General features: G+C 35.4%; 2 protein-coding genes across 2 annotated transcripts; both read right to left on the bottom strand.

Moving 5' to 3' along the window:
* Positions 1-471: 471 nt before the first annotated feature.
* Positions 472-6,187, bottom strand: LOC113119774 (E3 ubiquitin-protein ligase znrf2-like). Its single transcript, XM_026289428.1, has 5 exons — positions 5,679-6,187; positions 1,670-1,768; positions 1,291-1,396; positions 1,132-1,200; positions 472-1,052 (listed from the first exon to the last, which is right to left on the bottom strand). Exons 1-4 carry the CDS (start codon positions 5,944-5,946, stop codon positions 1,143-1,145), a joined length of 531 nt encoding a protein of 176 aa, XP_026145213.1. The 5' UTR covers positions 5,947-6,187; the 3' UTR covers positions 472-1,052; positions 1,132-1,142.
* A 2,404-nt stretch (positions 6,188-8,591) lies between these two features.
* On the bottom strand, positions 8,592-13,593 carry LOC113119776 (maturin-like). Its single transcript, XM_026289430.1, has 3 exons — positions 13,106-13,593; positions 9,732-9,854; positions 8,592-9,166 (listed from the first exon to the last, which is right to left on the bottom strand). Exons 1-3 carry the CDS (start codon positions 13,274-13,276, stop codon positions 9,059-9,061), a joined length of 402 nt encoding a protein of 133 aa, XP_026145215.1. The 5' UTR covers positions 13,277-13,593; the 3' UTR covers positions 8,592-9,058.
* Positions 13,594-13,894: the final 301 nt, after the last annotated feature.

Raw genomic sequence — 13,894 nt, 5'->3', positions numbered from 1 at the left:
ATTTACACAAACTCCAGTCTGGATCCAGAACACCTGAGAAGAGATGATGCGGACCCCTCAGAGGACCTCAGATGATGCTAACCCTGAATCAACATACAGAACTTACAAATATTGCTATAAGTGTGTTTACATCATATAATAATTTCTGTAAATAGTGTTCATCATCTGTTTGATTATACAGATATTGTAGAAACTTAATTTTCTGTAAAATTGCTTTGCAACTATTTGTATCTTTCTATAATCTTTTGAAAATGTAAACTGATATTTCCTGCTAAAACACTACATTAAAGTTAGAAATAACTGGATTACAACCATTTTGTTGGCGGAAATGGAAAAAAAGACTTTTGCATAGTTATGTATATAAAAACACACATGCACATATTCACCCAATACAAATAAATAGCATAAAAACACCTAATGTTGTTGGACAGAGTAATGGTCAATAAGAAACAAAGTAGAAAATGACACGCCTTTACATTCAAGAGCCCTTTGAATTTATTTATATATAAATTATAATTACATATATAGTTTGTAACTAGCACCTGTTATATACACAGCGGCTCACTGGGGTAAATAATCAACAGCATTTATCACAATCATTCACAACTGGTTCATCTATTTTAAATATAATTTCAAAAATCGAAGTGTACAGAAAATACCTTTGATTAGGTCCTTCATGTTCCTCCTTTACTCACATTCTGTCGGTCATCGTCCGCTACATTCATGTCTGCGCTACACAACTCTACACAAACTGTGGTTAAAAACAGTTCAACAGAAAGTCATGTTGTGGTTATGGAAACTACTGATATGTTACCCCCTAACCAATGAAGCAGTGATACTTCAGTCCTCTATCTGAGCTCCGTGAGTCTTCGGGTTTGTTAACAGAACTGTGCAAAGTATATGCATGATTTCATTTAGATTTGGCACTGCAGGTTTTAGTCCATATAAGTCTCTGATGATGACAGATTTATCATCTAGTGTCAAAGCGAGTAAGATACTGGAGAAAAACATTAGCTGAGCCCTTCTCTGCTGGTCTTCTTTACTGGAAATATCTGCAGACAGAAAAAAATAATCAATTATTGGTTACTGGTGACAGCACTCTGAGTGTAGAAAAAAAATCTAACATCTGACCTGTTTTAATGTTAATCTGTGGGATGTTCTGGACAAGACCTGTTGACCTCAAACCATTCATCAATACACCTGGAGGAGCAGAAGACGAGATGATTTCCACAGATGACAGCAGGTATGCGTGTGTGTGTTTATGACTGTGTTAGTGAATGTTTCTCGTACCCTTTGTGGTAGACACAGAGACAGGGCAGTCGAGCGATGGTGTCCCCCTGAACCATGCCATCCAGACATATCGAACACTCGCCAGAGTCCCGGGACAAAACATCATCTACAGAAAGAGAAACCATCACAACATCACCTTTAGCATCAGAGAAGCTCAGAGCAAGAGCTGATGACACTGAGGGCAAATCAACATTACAATAAAGAGTGGAGGACAGAAATTAATTTGCATGTGCAATCTAAAATAAATTAAAGTTTTTTTGGTTATTTGAGATATTGTTAAGTAGCTTTAATTCAGTTTGAGAGCTCAAGATGCAGGAACAGTAAGTGATCTAACTGGGCCGATAGATAGAGAGAGTGTGATAGTGAAGATTGTTCTCACCGTTATAATTGAGTCTGGGTTTGGAGAAACACATGATCAAATGATCTTCGATTTCATCTGAACAGACAAACTTTGAGCAGGCGGGACAGTCAAATCCAGCTGAAACAAACAGAAGAGACAAAAATCATGTTGAAATATATTTTTGTAGCATTTATTTGTCTTGTATTTATTATGTAGGTCACTTGAGCAATAAATCGCACAGTTCCTGTCCGTAAACAGCAATTAGAAGATTACAAGGCAATAAAAAGAGCAATCTTGGAAATGTTGTAATCTCGTCTGTGAGTCTATTTACTGTAATGTGCATTACCAGGTTATCAAAATATGAACAAAATATAAAGCATAAAATTCAGAGCACGTGGTCATGCTGCACATGGCTGAATGATTATAAAGCAGGTTTGTTTCATTTCAAATAAAGTTCATTATGATTACACATAAACCTCTAGGCATTCAAAGGTCTGCTTGAATAAATAGAACACAAACAGGTAATAGAATTATTATGATTTTAGTAGCATATATTAGGCATATTTTATCCAACAAGCTGAAATAAATCACTTTAACAGACTGTCATTTATTCTGTGCAATTAAACACACCATTAAAAAAATATATGTGCATGATATGCAACAGAGTACAATACTGAGCATTAAGCTGAAAGCATATTAATTATAATGCATTTTTAATGTGCATAGATATTAAAAACTGAACACCAAACAAAAGTATGTTTACATCAAAATAAAGTAGTTTTTGCACTGAGATTCTCTTCAGAGGCTGTTACTAGTTTAACTGGTGTGTTGAACATGTTTCCTGTTCTTTGCACATTCACATTTAATAACAGAGAAGACATTCACAACTACCAGTGCACTGACCCATCAATCACTAACTAATTAAACTGGGCAAATGTTATTAATTAGACAGAGTATGCTTGCAGTTGCTTGGTTACACACACACACACACACACACACACACACACACACACACACACACACACCTGTAATTATCAGTGTCAGTCTGTACTGCCAAACATTAACAGGAAGTAAATATAAAAAAGAAAAAATGTTAGGTCAGCTGTGTGTTGATGGGGAGGAGCCTTCAGACACATCTCCAGACTGATTACAGACATAAACTCTTTTACAGGAAGTCATTCTATAAGACAGGGCCTTGTGCGTTTATGTGTTTGTTTGTGGCCCAGTGGAACTTTATCTGAAAGGAGGTTAAAGGTCAAAGTGAAACAAGCGCTTGAGTTATGACAACAAAGGTTTACTGCTAGCCAAGAAAAACACTCTTGTATATTTAATATGGCATATACAAAAATGTCATTGCAAATCAGATTAGACGACAAATTAAGAATAACGTTATTTGTAACAGATTTTATTTTCTACCAAGAATAAAGTTTAGAATATTTTGCATTCACAGGAAACATTTAAGAATCTTCAAATCTTTTTTCTTATGAAATAAATAAACTTGTCTTATATTCCTAAAGGTAAGATGTCTAATCAATATATTGGGTTGTCTGCTTAGGATGAGTACTCAATATCAATTATTTTTATTATTATTATGCATGAAGTGAGTATTTACTAAATTCTAAATTATGTAACAATTCTACAAAATCAATTCAAACAGGGACCTCGTTTTTCATTTGTAAGTTTCAGTTGGTAAATAATTTTTGGCAGCATTCATAACAGAATAACCATTTAAAATAAATGTTGCATTAAAAAAAAAAAATCTAAAGTGCTGAACTCCTGCATGGAAAATGCAACACAAATATTGGATTGCTGAGGTGTTTTTAATTGAGTTGATCAGCAAGTCTTCAGTAAGAGCTGCCATACAATCAGATAAACACTTCTTTTCAGGCCAGGCCAACTTCAAGTGTTGATGCAAGAAGGGCATTTACAAATAGAGGCAACTCAAATATTTTTACAAATGTATATTTGAAAATGACTTTTTAGAATTTATCTTCAGAATCAGAATTAGTTTTATTCGCCAGGTGTGCACAAACACAGGAGGAAGTTGTGTGTGTTTTTTAAGGTGCTCCTGGTACATGTATGACATGAGAAACTGAAAAAAAGAAAGAAATATTAAGTCTTAACAATATATAACTGTAACAATGATGTTTATGAATCTTGAACAGTAGATTACAGGTTTGTGCTTTTTTTTAATTTACTTTTTTAATTTATAACTGTTTTTCACTCTGTACAGAAACTGTCCATGTCTCCAAGTTTCTCTTAACACTTTTCTTGACTTCTTTCTTCAGAAGACTTTCAGCCCATATTAGATATTTTCCACAGAATTGACTCAAATGCATAAACAATTATTAAGCTAATTATACAAAAGATTTTGATGAGAATGCTGTCATGTTAATTGGTCAGCACCAATAATCTCAGATTGCCAAATATTAGCTAATTAACTAAACACAATAAAAACGGATGATTTCAGTTAATGCACGTTTTGTTTGTGTTCTCTGTAACTGTGCTATTCTCCAGATTTCCATGTTTCTGACAACACTTTAAGATCATGATGTGAACTCACATAGCAAACAAATATTATTGATGAAGGACAATGAACACAGTGCATCTGGAGCAGACACATGACACACACATGCCTCCTGAACTTTGACCTTCACATCCAATCTGACCCGAATCATGCTTTGACACAGAATGCCCCTTCAGTCTGTTATCCTAGCTAGAAGCACACTTTTTGATTTCCATGAAAAGAATAAACACTATGACGCTTTCTAACACTAATCTATTTGACTGACCAATGGAAGAGATAGTGTTTGGAAACCAGTGATTTTTTTTTTTTTTTACATTACCGGTACTCTTGTATTTCGGTTTGATACTTCAATTGCAACAGCAGAAAAATATTTTGAAGCTGCTTTTCTTTTTAAAATTACTAATAAAATAGCATGCACTTTCTAAGCCAGACTGTACATCACAAATGAAAAAGCTGGCAATCAACCTTGCTCAGCTATTTCAAACATGACTCAAAAAAGAGGATTTCAGCAGAAACCATGACTCGTAAATGTCCTGCTAACAAACACAATAACGGTCAAATATAAAGCAATGAATTTGACTTGACATACATTTTTCTCACGTGTTCACAAGTCTGTTTCCGATCAGCAAATTTCCCTCTGAATCTGATCAATCTGACCCATGATCAAGGATGATTTAATAAAACATGTCATTATCGCTAGATCAAATCTGGAACCAAACATTTATTGCCACTCAAAGGTTGCAAAAATACAACATGTTTGACCTTCAAACTATCTTGAAAGAGAGATCTTGCATGAAACGTACATCAAAGTATTATTTCATTATCATAATATCAGATATTTCAATGCACATAAACACATCAGACTCAGGATTCAAGATCAGAAAATATTAAAGGGACACATTTTCATGTTGTCCTCTTGGATAAGGAAGTCTCTGTGTTTATAGTTACCATAAAAATCCACAACAAAACAGTGCTCTGATCACAGAAACACACACGTATGATAAAACCATCAATGCATAACCCATAAAACAACATTCATTATCCTACATCAAATAAAATACAATATGAACATGACCTTATTATGATAAGCTGCTATAATAATCAAATAAGATTTCGATATGATAAATTAAGACATGTTTTTTAGTACTACACTGTCATATGTAACCAGACAGAACCAGGGAGCTAAATTATGTGTGTGTGTGTGTGTGTGTGTGTTTGTGATATTGTTTTAGACAAAGATGAATAATCCTATAAGCCATATATTTATAGTTTATGAGCTTGTTGTGGTCATATTAAAATGTTGTATAATCGTTTAAAACTAAAGAGCAACATAATAATAGCCTATAATATTATTAAATTACTGAAATAACATGTAGGCTAATCATAAGATGAACTTGTGTTTATGATAACGTCACGAATTAACTTAATTCATCACATGAAGTCAACATGATATTATAGGCCTTTATTTAGTCCAATGCATTATAGTATAATATGACTGCAGGAGTGAGCTCCGTGTCTTACCGCCCAGCAGGTGAGGGCTGAGGTGCGCAGGAAGTGACCCGATCAGGAGCGTCCTCTGCCCGTCTGGCTCCTCTCTGCGGCCGCCGGTCGGGATGACGGCGCTCTGGATGAACGGACCGGGTCTCTGGACCCGTTCACCGATCTGTCCCGTCGAACCGCCCGCGTAATAGCGCAGAACCGCGGCTCGCCCGTCAGAGTTATACAGATCGGAACCGGAGTAAGATCGGATCCGAACCCCCACCGACGGACTGCTCTGCTTCGGACCCATCCTGTATATAATATTACTATTTAAAAAACCTAGGAACCTCAAAATGGACAGATGCCCAAAATATATAGTCTATATATATAAAAAAAAAAATTAAAGACCGGTAAATGCTAAATGTTCACTAAACACGCAAAAAAAGCGAACATCCAAACAACTATGCACACTTCCGACAGCTGATGTGAGTCGAGCACACCGCAAACAAACTAAACAAACGCCAAAGACCGCATGAGTTACCTCTGCTGCTGCTTCTTCTTCTTCGGTTGTTTTTATGGAGCGTTAGCGCCACTTACTGAACTGGAGAGTGACGAGTAATGAGTTCAAAACATTCAACAGCGCATCTCTCTGATTCCATCGCTTCTATCTTTTTATCTGGTCATATTCTGTAGCCAACTTTTGTAGTCAGGCTATTGTTTTGTTTCTTTTTTTTTTGTTTTGTTATTGTATTACTATTTAATTATGATTATTTATGATTATTTTTTTTGTTCTATTTGATTGTATCTATTGTTCTGCTGTTCTATGTTGTTTGGACATGATCATGAGGACCCCCTGAAAAAGAGATGTTTCATCTCATGGGGTTGATCCTCTAATAAATGTTTATAAATAAATAAATATAAATTTCTGGCATGCAACAATCTGAAGAGTTCACTTGAAAAAACAGACAACAAGTTTTTAATAATAATAATAATAATAATAATAATAATAATAAATTATCCTGCATTTCAATATCAATCAAACTGCAGTTGGGTTGTTTTGATCAAAGAATAATAACAAAAAAAGGTAACACAGTAAAATCATGATTTATGAAAATGTATTTTAAAATGGAGTTAAGTTTTTCCAAATAAACTCTTCCTTTACATATAAACCTGTCTGATAATATATTTCCATTCAATCCTGTGTCCAATTGCTTGTAATTCTTGAGTCTTCCCATTTTCCATCTCCAGTTTAATTTTTCTTGATATCTACATTTCTTTATTCTATATACATATGCCTTCCATACGACCATTTAAATCAAATAGATGCATTAGCCTAACAAACTGACATTTATTATTATTATTATTTTTTTTTTTTTATTTTTTTTGAGTGCAGAAATCAGTTTTATTTATATGTGACTGACGAATAAGCATCACATTAAGTTTATTTAAAACTGTTATCCAAATGGATCTAAATTTTATCCAATTTACCTCCTAAATGTAGGTTTAAATATTTTTTGGAGTGCATTTACATAGCATCTCACATTTATCGCCTATTTGCTTTTAGTCAGCAGTTTTACTAAGCAGATATTCAATATCAAAGGTTACAGCCTATTCGTGTGTGGGGGAAAAACTAATAAATAGAGAATACACTCATAAGGTTAAAATTTAATTGTTGAATTTCAAGGTTACATTACATGCTGACCCAAACAAATTTTACTCTGGTTTGAATCTAAATGACTCTAGACAGGCTGATCAATATTCATCCAAAATCAATAACAGTACAGTATTTCCAGTTACCATATTGTAAGATTTGAACAATCTTCTCAGAAATTAAATTATTAGTTATAAAGGTGACGAAAATGTCATCCACAAATGGATTTACACACACAAAGGCGTAAATAAATGAATAAATCATACACAGGTAAACTAATAATAAACAATATATAAATATTAATAAATAATATAAACAATAAATAAAATAGCAATCACAAATCCGGTATAAAGCTTTAACTGTTACACAATAAAGACAGTCTGATGAAAAAATAATAATACATACAGTATAAACAAAAGAAATACATTTTTGAAAGGTTAAGCTACGTATACGAATGGTCCAGCAAAAATCAAGTGGCAAAGTTGAGAAGTTTAGACCATGGGACAAAAAAAATAACCAGTAAAATAAAATAAATATCACAATCAGGTACAGGGCTTTAACTGTTACATAACTACATAAAGAGAGAAAACAGCAGCTTTGATCTGTGTAACACACTGTTGGTATACACATGGAGTGTGTGCAGGAAGACACTATGGAAGCAGAAAACAGAGCCACACATCTAACGTCAGCAAATTCACATACACTATGCCCTGAACAAAACATAATGTGCCTCTGCTGACCTCGTCTGTGCAGTCTGTTTGTTAAGAAGACAGCAGATAAATGATGCTTTAATCAGGTCATGGAAACTGCTGCATCAGGTCACATGACCATAACACAGCAGTCCCCTTTGTATATATAGACCTTTCTTAACTCAGAGGATGTTGATTAATACAATCAAAAGACAATCAAGGCAAAGAGAGGATTGATCAAGGGTTTGTTTAAACATCTCACCCACCAGAAAAACACACTAACCTCATCACCTCTAGATCTTGTTTAATTTGATCCTGAACACACAGATACTCTATATGCACTTGCAGTCAGCTTTGGTTATTTGTCATTTAGCAGATATTTCGGAGTGATTTAAAGTACATTTCAATACGAAGACGAGATCTGGGGTTAATGTATTATTCAAGGGTACAGTAAATCCACAATGGACATCAAGATTCACTACATGAAGTCAAAAGAACTGACCCCATTTATTTTTCTCAACACATGTTCCTGCTCTAATTGTTAGAATTTATCAAAATATGCAGCATTTACCCTCTATTCCAATTGGATGAATGAATAGGACGTGATACTAATCGCAACTTTTACACATTTATTTTACCACAAATTTGGATGCAAATACATCCTACGACATCCTACAGTAATTCTGACAACTGTGTGACACTGAATTAAACATGCAACATAATGAGGTCAAGTGACATTGCAGCAGTATGCAGTACACTGGTGTTACATTCTGAATGTAAGTTTCTAATCTATTGCCTCCAGATAATTAATAAAAAAAAATACAATGAAAGTTGGGAATGAGATATTTGTTTTGTCTCTGCTTAAATGTGATGAGAGGTTAATGAGAAATAATATTGATCAAAATAATGATCACTTGAGTTAAAATGAGGGTTCAGGAAAAGCTGTCCAGATCTGAAAGGGTGTAATGATGCAGTGTGTGTGTTGTGTGTATCCTATAAGAAGAAGAGCCAGGTGGGTAAGTTTAGGAGAGCAGGGCTCGATGCAGAGACTGTAGCCCAGCGCAGAGCCTCTCTGCTGGGCATTATTGCTGGCTCACACCCATCTGCTGGTGGTCTGGCTCTGGTTCCTCCTCCACGTCTGCGTGATACTGATCGAATGCATCATCATCAATATCTGGAAGACCCAGGAGCTGCAGAAGAATAACACAATCATTCCAAACGTTACAGTATAGAATCAAAACAGAACAAAACAAAACCGAATATTCAAATGTAACATGCATTGACATTCCAGAAATTCCATTATAAGATTGTAAACATAGTTTTGGATCTAAAATCTGATTTCATGAGTCAAGTTCGAAACATTTAAAAAACGTTTCAGCTACAGAAGCAGCACATTTTTCTGCTTTTCAGCTTTCCTCATGCATGTAATCACCCACATGCCAACAAACCACTGAGACCATGCAAAAACAATGACTGTTCATAGCAAAAGAGTACAGACATCAAAGTCAAAGGCCTCTGTAACTGGTACAGATTTGCATAAAATTGCCAGCTACATGCTCATTTCCAGCTATCATGTAAGTCTTATGTTACACCTCAAATGAAAAGGGAATTTATAGTAATAAATCTCAAAATCTTATGTGGACTGCCTGGCAAAGGTTATGCATTACAAATTGAAACTGATGAACTATCACATGGCTATATAATTGTTTATTGTGCTTATTATTATTCAGAAATGTAGAGTAGAGTGAGACTTACAGGCCTGAAGGCTCTGAAGACTTTGTCCAGCACCTCTAGCAGTGTTTTCTTCCCGCAGGAGGAGATGTAGTCCTGCGCCAGCTGCAGGAACGGCAGACAGTCCTCGCTCTCACTCCACACATGCTGAAAACACATCATTTCACCCGTTTCACAGTGATCCAAACATTTCTGATTTCAACCCGATTTTTATTACTACTCATTTTCTTTCTAAAATTCTTATTTATCTAAACTTGGTTTCTTTTGTTATAAATACACTTTCTTTTACATTCCTTTAACACATGCAACATCACGTTAATGGGTTCGATTTTCAGAGAGTGCTTGATAAAATGTGTATAAAAACTATATTAAATGCAAGTCACCTGGTATAAAAGCGCATGCCACATGCATATATCCCACATAAATGTACAGTATCTAAATATTGAGAAAATCTCCTTTAAAGTTCTCCAAATCAATCCTTAGCAATGCATATTATAATCAAAAATGAAGTTTTGATATAATTACGGTAGGAAATTTACAAAATATCTGCATGGAACATGTTCTTTACTTAAAATCCTAATGATTTTTCGGCATAAAAGAAAAATCAATAATTGTGACCCAATGCATTTTTGGATATTGTTGCAAATATACCCCAGAGACTTAAGACTGCTTTTGTGCTCCAGGGTCACATATGTTGTCTCTGGTCTTTTTTATCTATTGTTTTCACATATTAATTTTGAATCACTTGTTGATTTTGTAATCTGTGTCTTGTCATCCTGTGCACTGGAAGCTTCTGTCACCAAGACAAATTCTTGTGTGTGTAAGCACATTTGACAAAAAAGCTGATTAATAAATCTGATAGATAATACCATCTGCAATATGGATACTTTCTTTGTCAGATGTAAACTACAATCATACTAAAATTATACATGTGTAAAAAAATTTTTTAACTCAAGATATTTTTATTTCTGGATTTATAAAATGTCCTTATATGGTTAAAGGGAAATCTCTGAAGTCAAAGTTGAGCTTCCAGCAGAGAATCTGGGACACTAAAACTCTTTGTCCCGTTATATTTATCCGAGCGAGAGGGATCACTTTTCAGTAGATGGCCCAAATAATCTTCTCAAACCAACCGGAATTTGAGAAAAAATTATTAATGTGGGAATAGAATACAATACAATAGAACAGAAAATTCTAATAAAAATAAGTTTACACTTGTGTGTAAGGTGTGCAACACCTTATGGTTTTATTAAATAGATGTGTAATACATTACATTTTCTGTTTATTGCAATTTGAAGAAACCGATAACAAAAAAAAAACTGATGTTCGTACTGTTATAAATTACAGAGATGTTGTGCATTTAATACATAATGATATAAGGACTGTTTTAGTTCACGTGTGACACTCTAAATGCTCTCTAAATAAAACATACTTTGGGGATTTTGGCAGCTTTTTTGAGAACAAGGACATAGACAACACATCATCCATCTCTGGAGCTCTCTGTCTGTTCAAGGTGCATGACAAACAGTGCTGATATTTCAGTCTTCCTGGTGAATATAAGGGAAATACAAGATTATCACAAAGCTCATGAAGCCAAAAATGAAGTATTGCAGCTGTTTGTGCATGTGATATTATGGCTATCATCTGCAAGCATGTGTAGAAAAACTCAAATTCACTGAATATACAGATGAAATGCTCAACAAAAGGTTATGAATTATGGTTATGTCCCATCCCGACTTCCTGTTCGAGCAGGGAACATCAACACATGTTGAATGAATTCTACACATTCTGTCTTTCTCCAGAGATATCCGCTCAAGCTGTGTTGTGAGCGAATGCCTGAAGCACTGTAAAACTTTCTTTAACTGATTTCAGAAAGACAGACTGACCATGCATCTGTCCAGAGCTCACAGGAACCAGGAGGAGAAAACCCCACAGGCCAAACCAGAGGAGCTCCAGTTCAACACAGCTGTTTTAGTTATGAGTAGTTTCGCTGGAGCATCATTCTTATAATCATCGTTTTATTTTAAAGTCAACATTAGTGCCCATTCACAAACATACTTCCAAGTGAACAGATTATTCAATCAGACTTAAATTAAATTGACTGGGAAAAGTGGGTTTACAAGAAAGCTAGACTGAATGCAAGCTTGCTAAAATAATGTCTAAACCGCTGTTTGGATATTGATTAACATTAACCAATCACCTGAATGGCACTTTTTTATGCAGTGTAATAAATGAATACAGTACAGTCTCTTGCTCTCTCTAGCTCTGTGATCTGTGTATTGATCAGTGTGAGTAATTAGATCCCTGTCTAAGCATGCACTGGTGTTTTGGAGAGCTCTGGGACTCTGGTGCAGCGGTCTGATGGGGTCTGGTCATGTGGTGTGATGTGAAGGAACTACAATAAACTCTTGTGGTTCATTTCAGACCTTTAAACTGATTGCTGAATGGAAAGCAAACATGACAGACATGTGCAAGAGGAGCACCAATGCAAATACTGCATGTGTTTTTACTTCATCACAGCACAAAACACTGAGAATATCTGCACTATTTGTTCCTCAGTGACAGTCTCCGGGGAACTGTGCAATTTAAGACCTTTGTGCTGAATAAACACCTGCAATATTGATGACCCATGCTTGTCTGACCAGCGTCAGTCTGTACACTGGGTAGACTTCTAAAATGAAATTGTTGCATACAACCTCACAACATCCAAAACTGCAGCTGAGCTTGTATGAGAAAGTGCTGCAGTCAAAAACAATGACATCATTTCATCTGCTTTGAGTTAAAGGCCGCAAAACACAGGCAAAAATAAGTATTTCAGCAATACAAGTTTACAGTAATATTATTTTGAAAATAAATCTCCAATATACTTTACTGTTTTCTATCCTTCATAAGGTAAACAACATTCGGTGAAAATGTAAGCTTTGATATCTTACATAAACGTAAAAGATTGAATGTCAAAGATTGGAATCATAGTGGAATTAATGGTTGAAATCAATTGTAGATGCTTGTTATCTCATAATTAGATTTTGAGCCTTTAGCCAGGATTTCACAGAGAGGGTCACATAAGGCCATATTCACATATAAAAATATTGAAATCGTCACTGTATTTTCCTGAGCTTGAAGTACATTTTGAAATATATTTTAAAATGCTTAAGATTATTTTTTATTGAGCTTCACTGTTTACAAGACATTTTTAGCATATATTTGAAATTTATTTTACACAGGATGACTCTAACATGTGTCTAATATCGTGCTATTACCATAATTGCATATCCAAACCCCACTGTACTTTGTGTATTTGAGACGAGAGAGCGTTTAGAACACAACAGCATCCACACGCGAGCGCGCGCGCCGCTCCCCCTCCTCACGAGGCTCTTGCTCGATTATGTCATACTTACAAAATTCTCGGTTCCCCCGGTGAGATTGTCCGGGCAGAGCACGTAGAACGAGATCCCGGGCTCGGCGTAGAAGTCCAGCCGCCTCTCGTCCACGTCCTCGGCGAAGATCAGGTCGAACGGGTTCCCGGAGCACCATTTCTCGGCGGTGTCCACCAGCTCTTTGAACTGCATCCTGCCTGACGCACTGACGGCGCACCTGAGCCGCGGATGATGATGCTGAGGATGCGGATGCTGAGCACTAAGGCTGTGTCGTCATGGTGATCGCAGATGATCCCGGTTCTGCTTCTGCTGTGCTCTCACTGTCTCATATCGGCCTGTAGCTGAGTGTTCCTGATCTCGACCCGCTTCAGCCTCCTGCGCCGAGAACAACGCCTGTCCTCGCTCCGCCAGAGTGACGTCACATGACAACACATGCGCCCATCGTCATCAGCTTCACAAGGAACCATCTCTAAAGAGACCAAGAGGGTCTGGCTGCAGACTTGCACTCTCAGACTTGCATTCCCCCCCACTGTTTACACAGCACACGTACTGAATTTTATCCAAAATATTAATAATCATAATAAATGTATAGTAAATATGATTTATTACTAACAGCAGCAGCAGAAGAATCAACAACATAATGCAAACACTAAAATGATAATAATTTAATCTAATTTAATTGTAAAAGCTTGATATATATATATATATATATATATATATATATATATATATATATATATATATATATATATATATATATATATATATATACATACATACATATATATATAGCCTAATATAAAATAATAC

The sequence above is a fragment of the Carassius auratus genome, chromosome 19, assembly GCF_003368295.1.
Source record: "Carassius auratus strain Wakin chromosome 19, ASM336829v1, whole genome shotgun sequence".
Classification (NCBI taxonomy): domain Eukaryota; kingdom Metazoa; phylum Chordata; class Actinopteri; order Cypriniformes; family Cyprinidae; genus Carassius; species Carassius auratus.
The sequence above is the reverse complement of the archived record's forward strand: the minus strand, read 5'-3'. Positions and strand labels throughout refer to the sequence as shown.

Bases quoted from the DNA above. Each gene is read 5' to 3' on its own strand.
- LOC113119774 (XM_026289428.1), bottom strand. From the start codon at position 5,946: ATGGGTCCGAAGCAGAGCAGTCCGTCGGTGGGGGTTCGGATCCGATCT. The intron at 1,397-1,669 runs GTGAGAACAATC...CTCTTTCTGTAG, and splicing joins ACCCAGACTCAATTATAACG to ATGATGTTTTGTCCCGGGAC. The intron at 1,201-1,290 runs GTACGAGAAACA...CTGCTCCTCCAG, and splicing joins CTCTGTGTCTACCACAAAGG to GTGTATTGATGAATGGTTTG.
- LOC113119776 (XM_026289430.1), bottom strand. From the start codon at position 13,276: ATGCAGTTCAAAGAGCTGGTGGACACCGCCGAGAAATGGTGCTCCGGG. The intron at 9,855-13,105 runs GTAAGTATGACA...ATGTGTTTTCAG, and splicing joins CCGGGGGAACCGAGAATTTT to CATGTGTGGAGTGAGAGCGA. The intron at 9,167-9,731 runs GTAAGTCTCACT...ATTCTTCTGCAG, and splicing joins TCTTCAGAGCCTTCAGGCCT to CTCCTGGGTCTTCCAGATAT.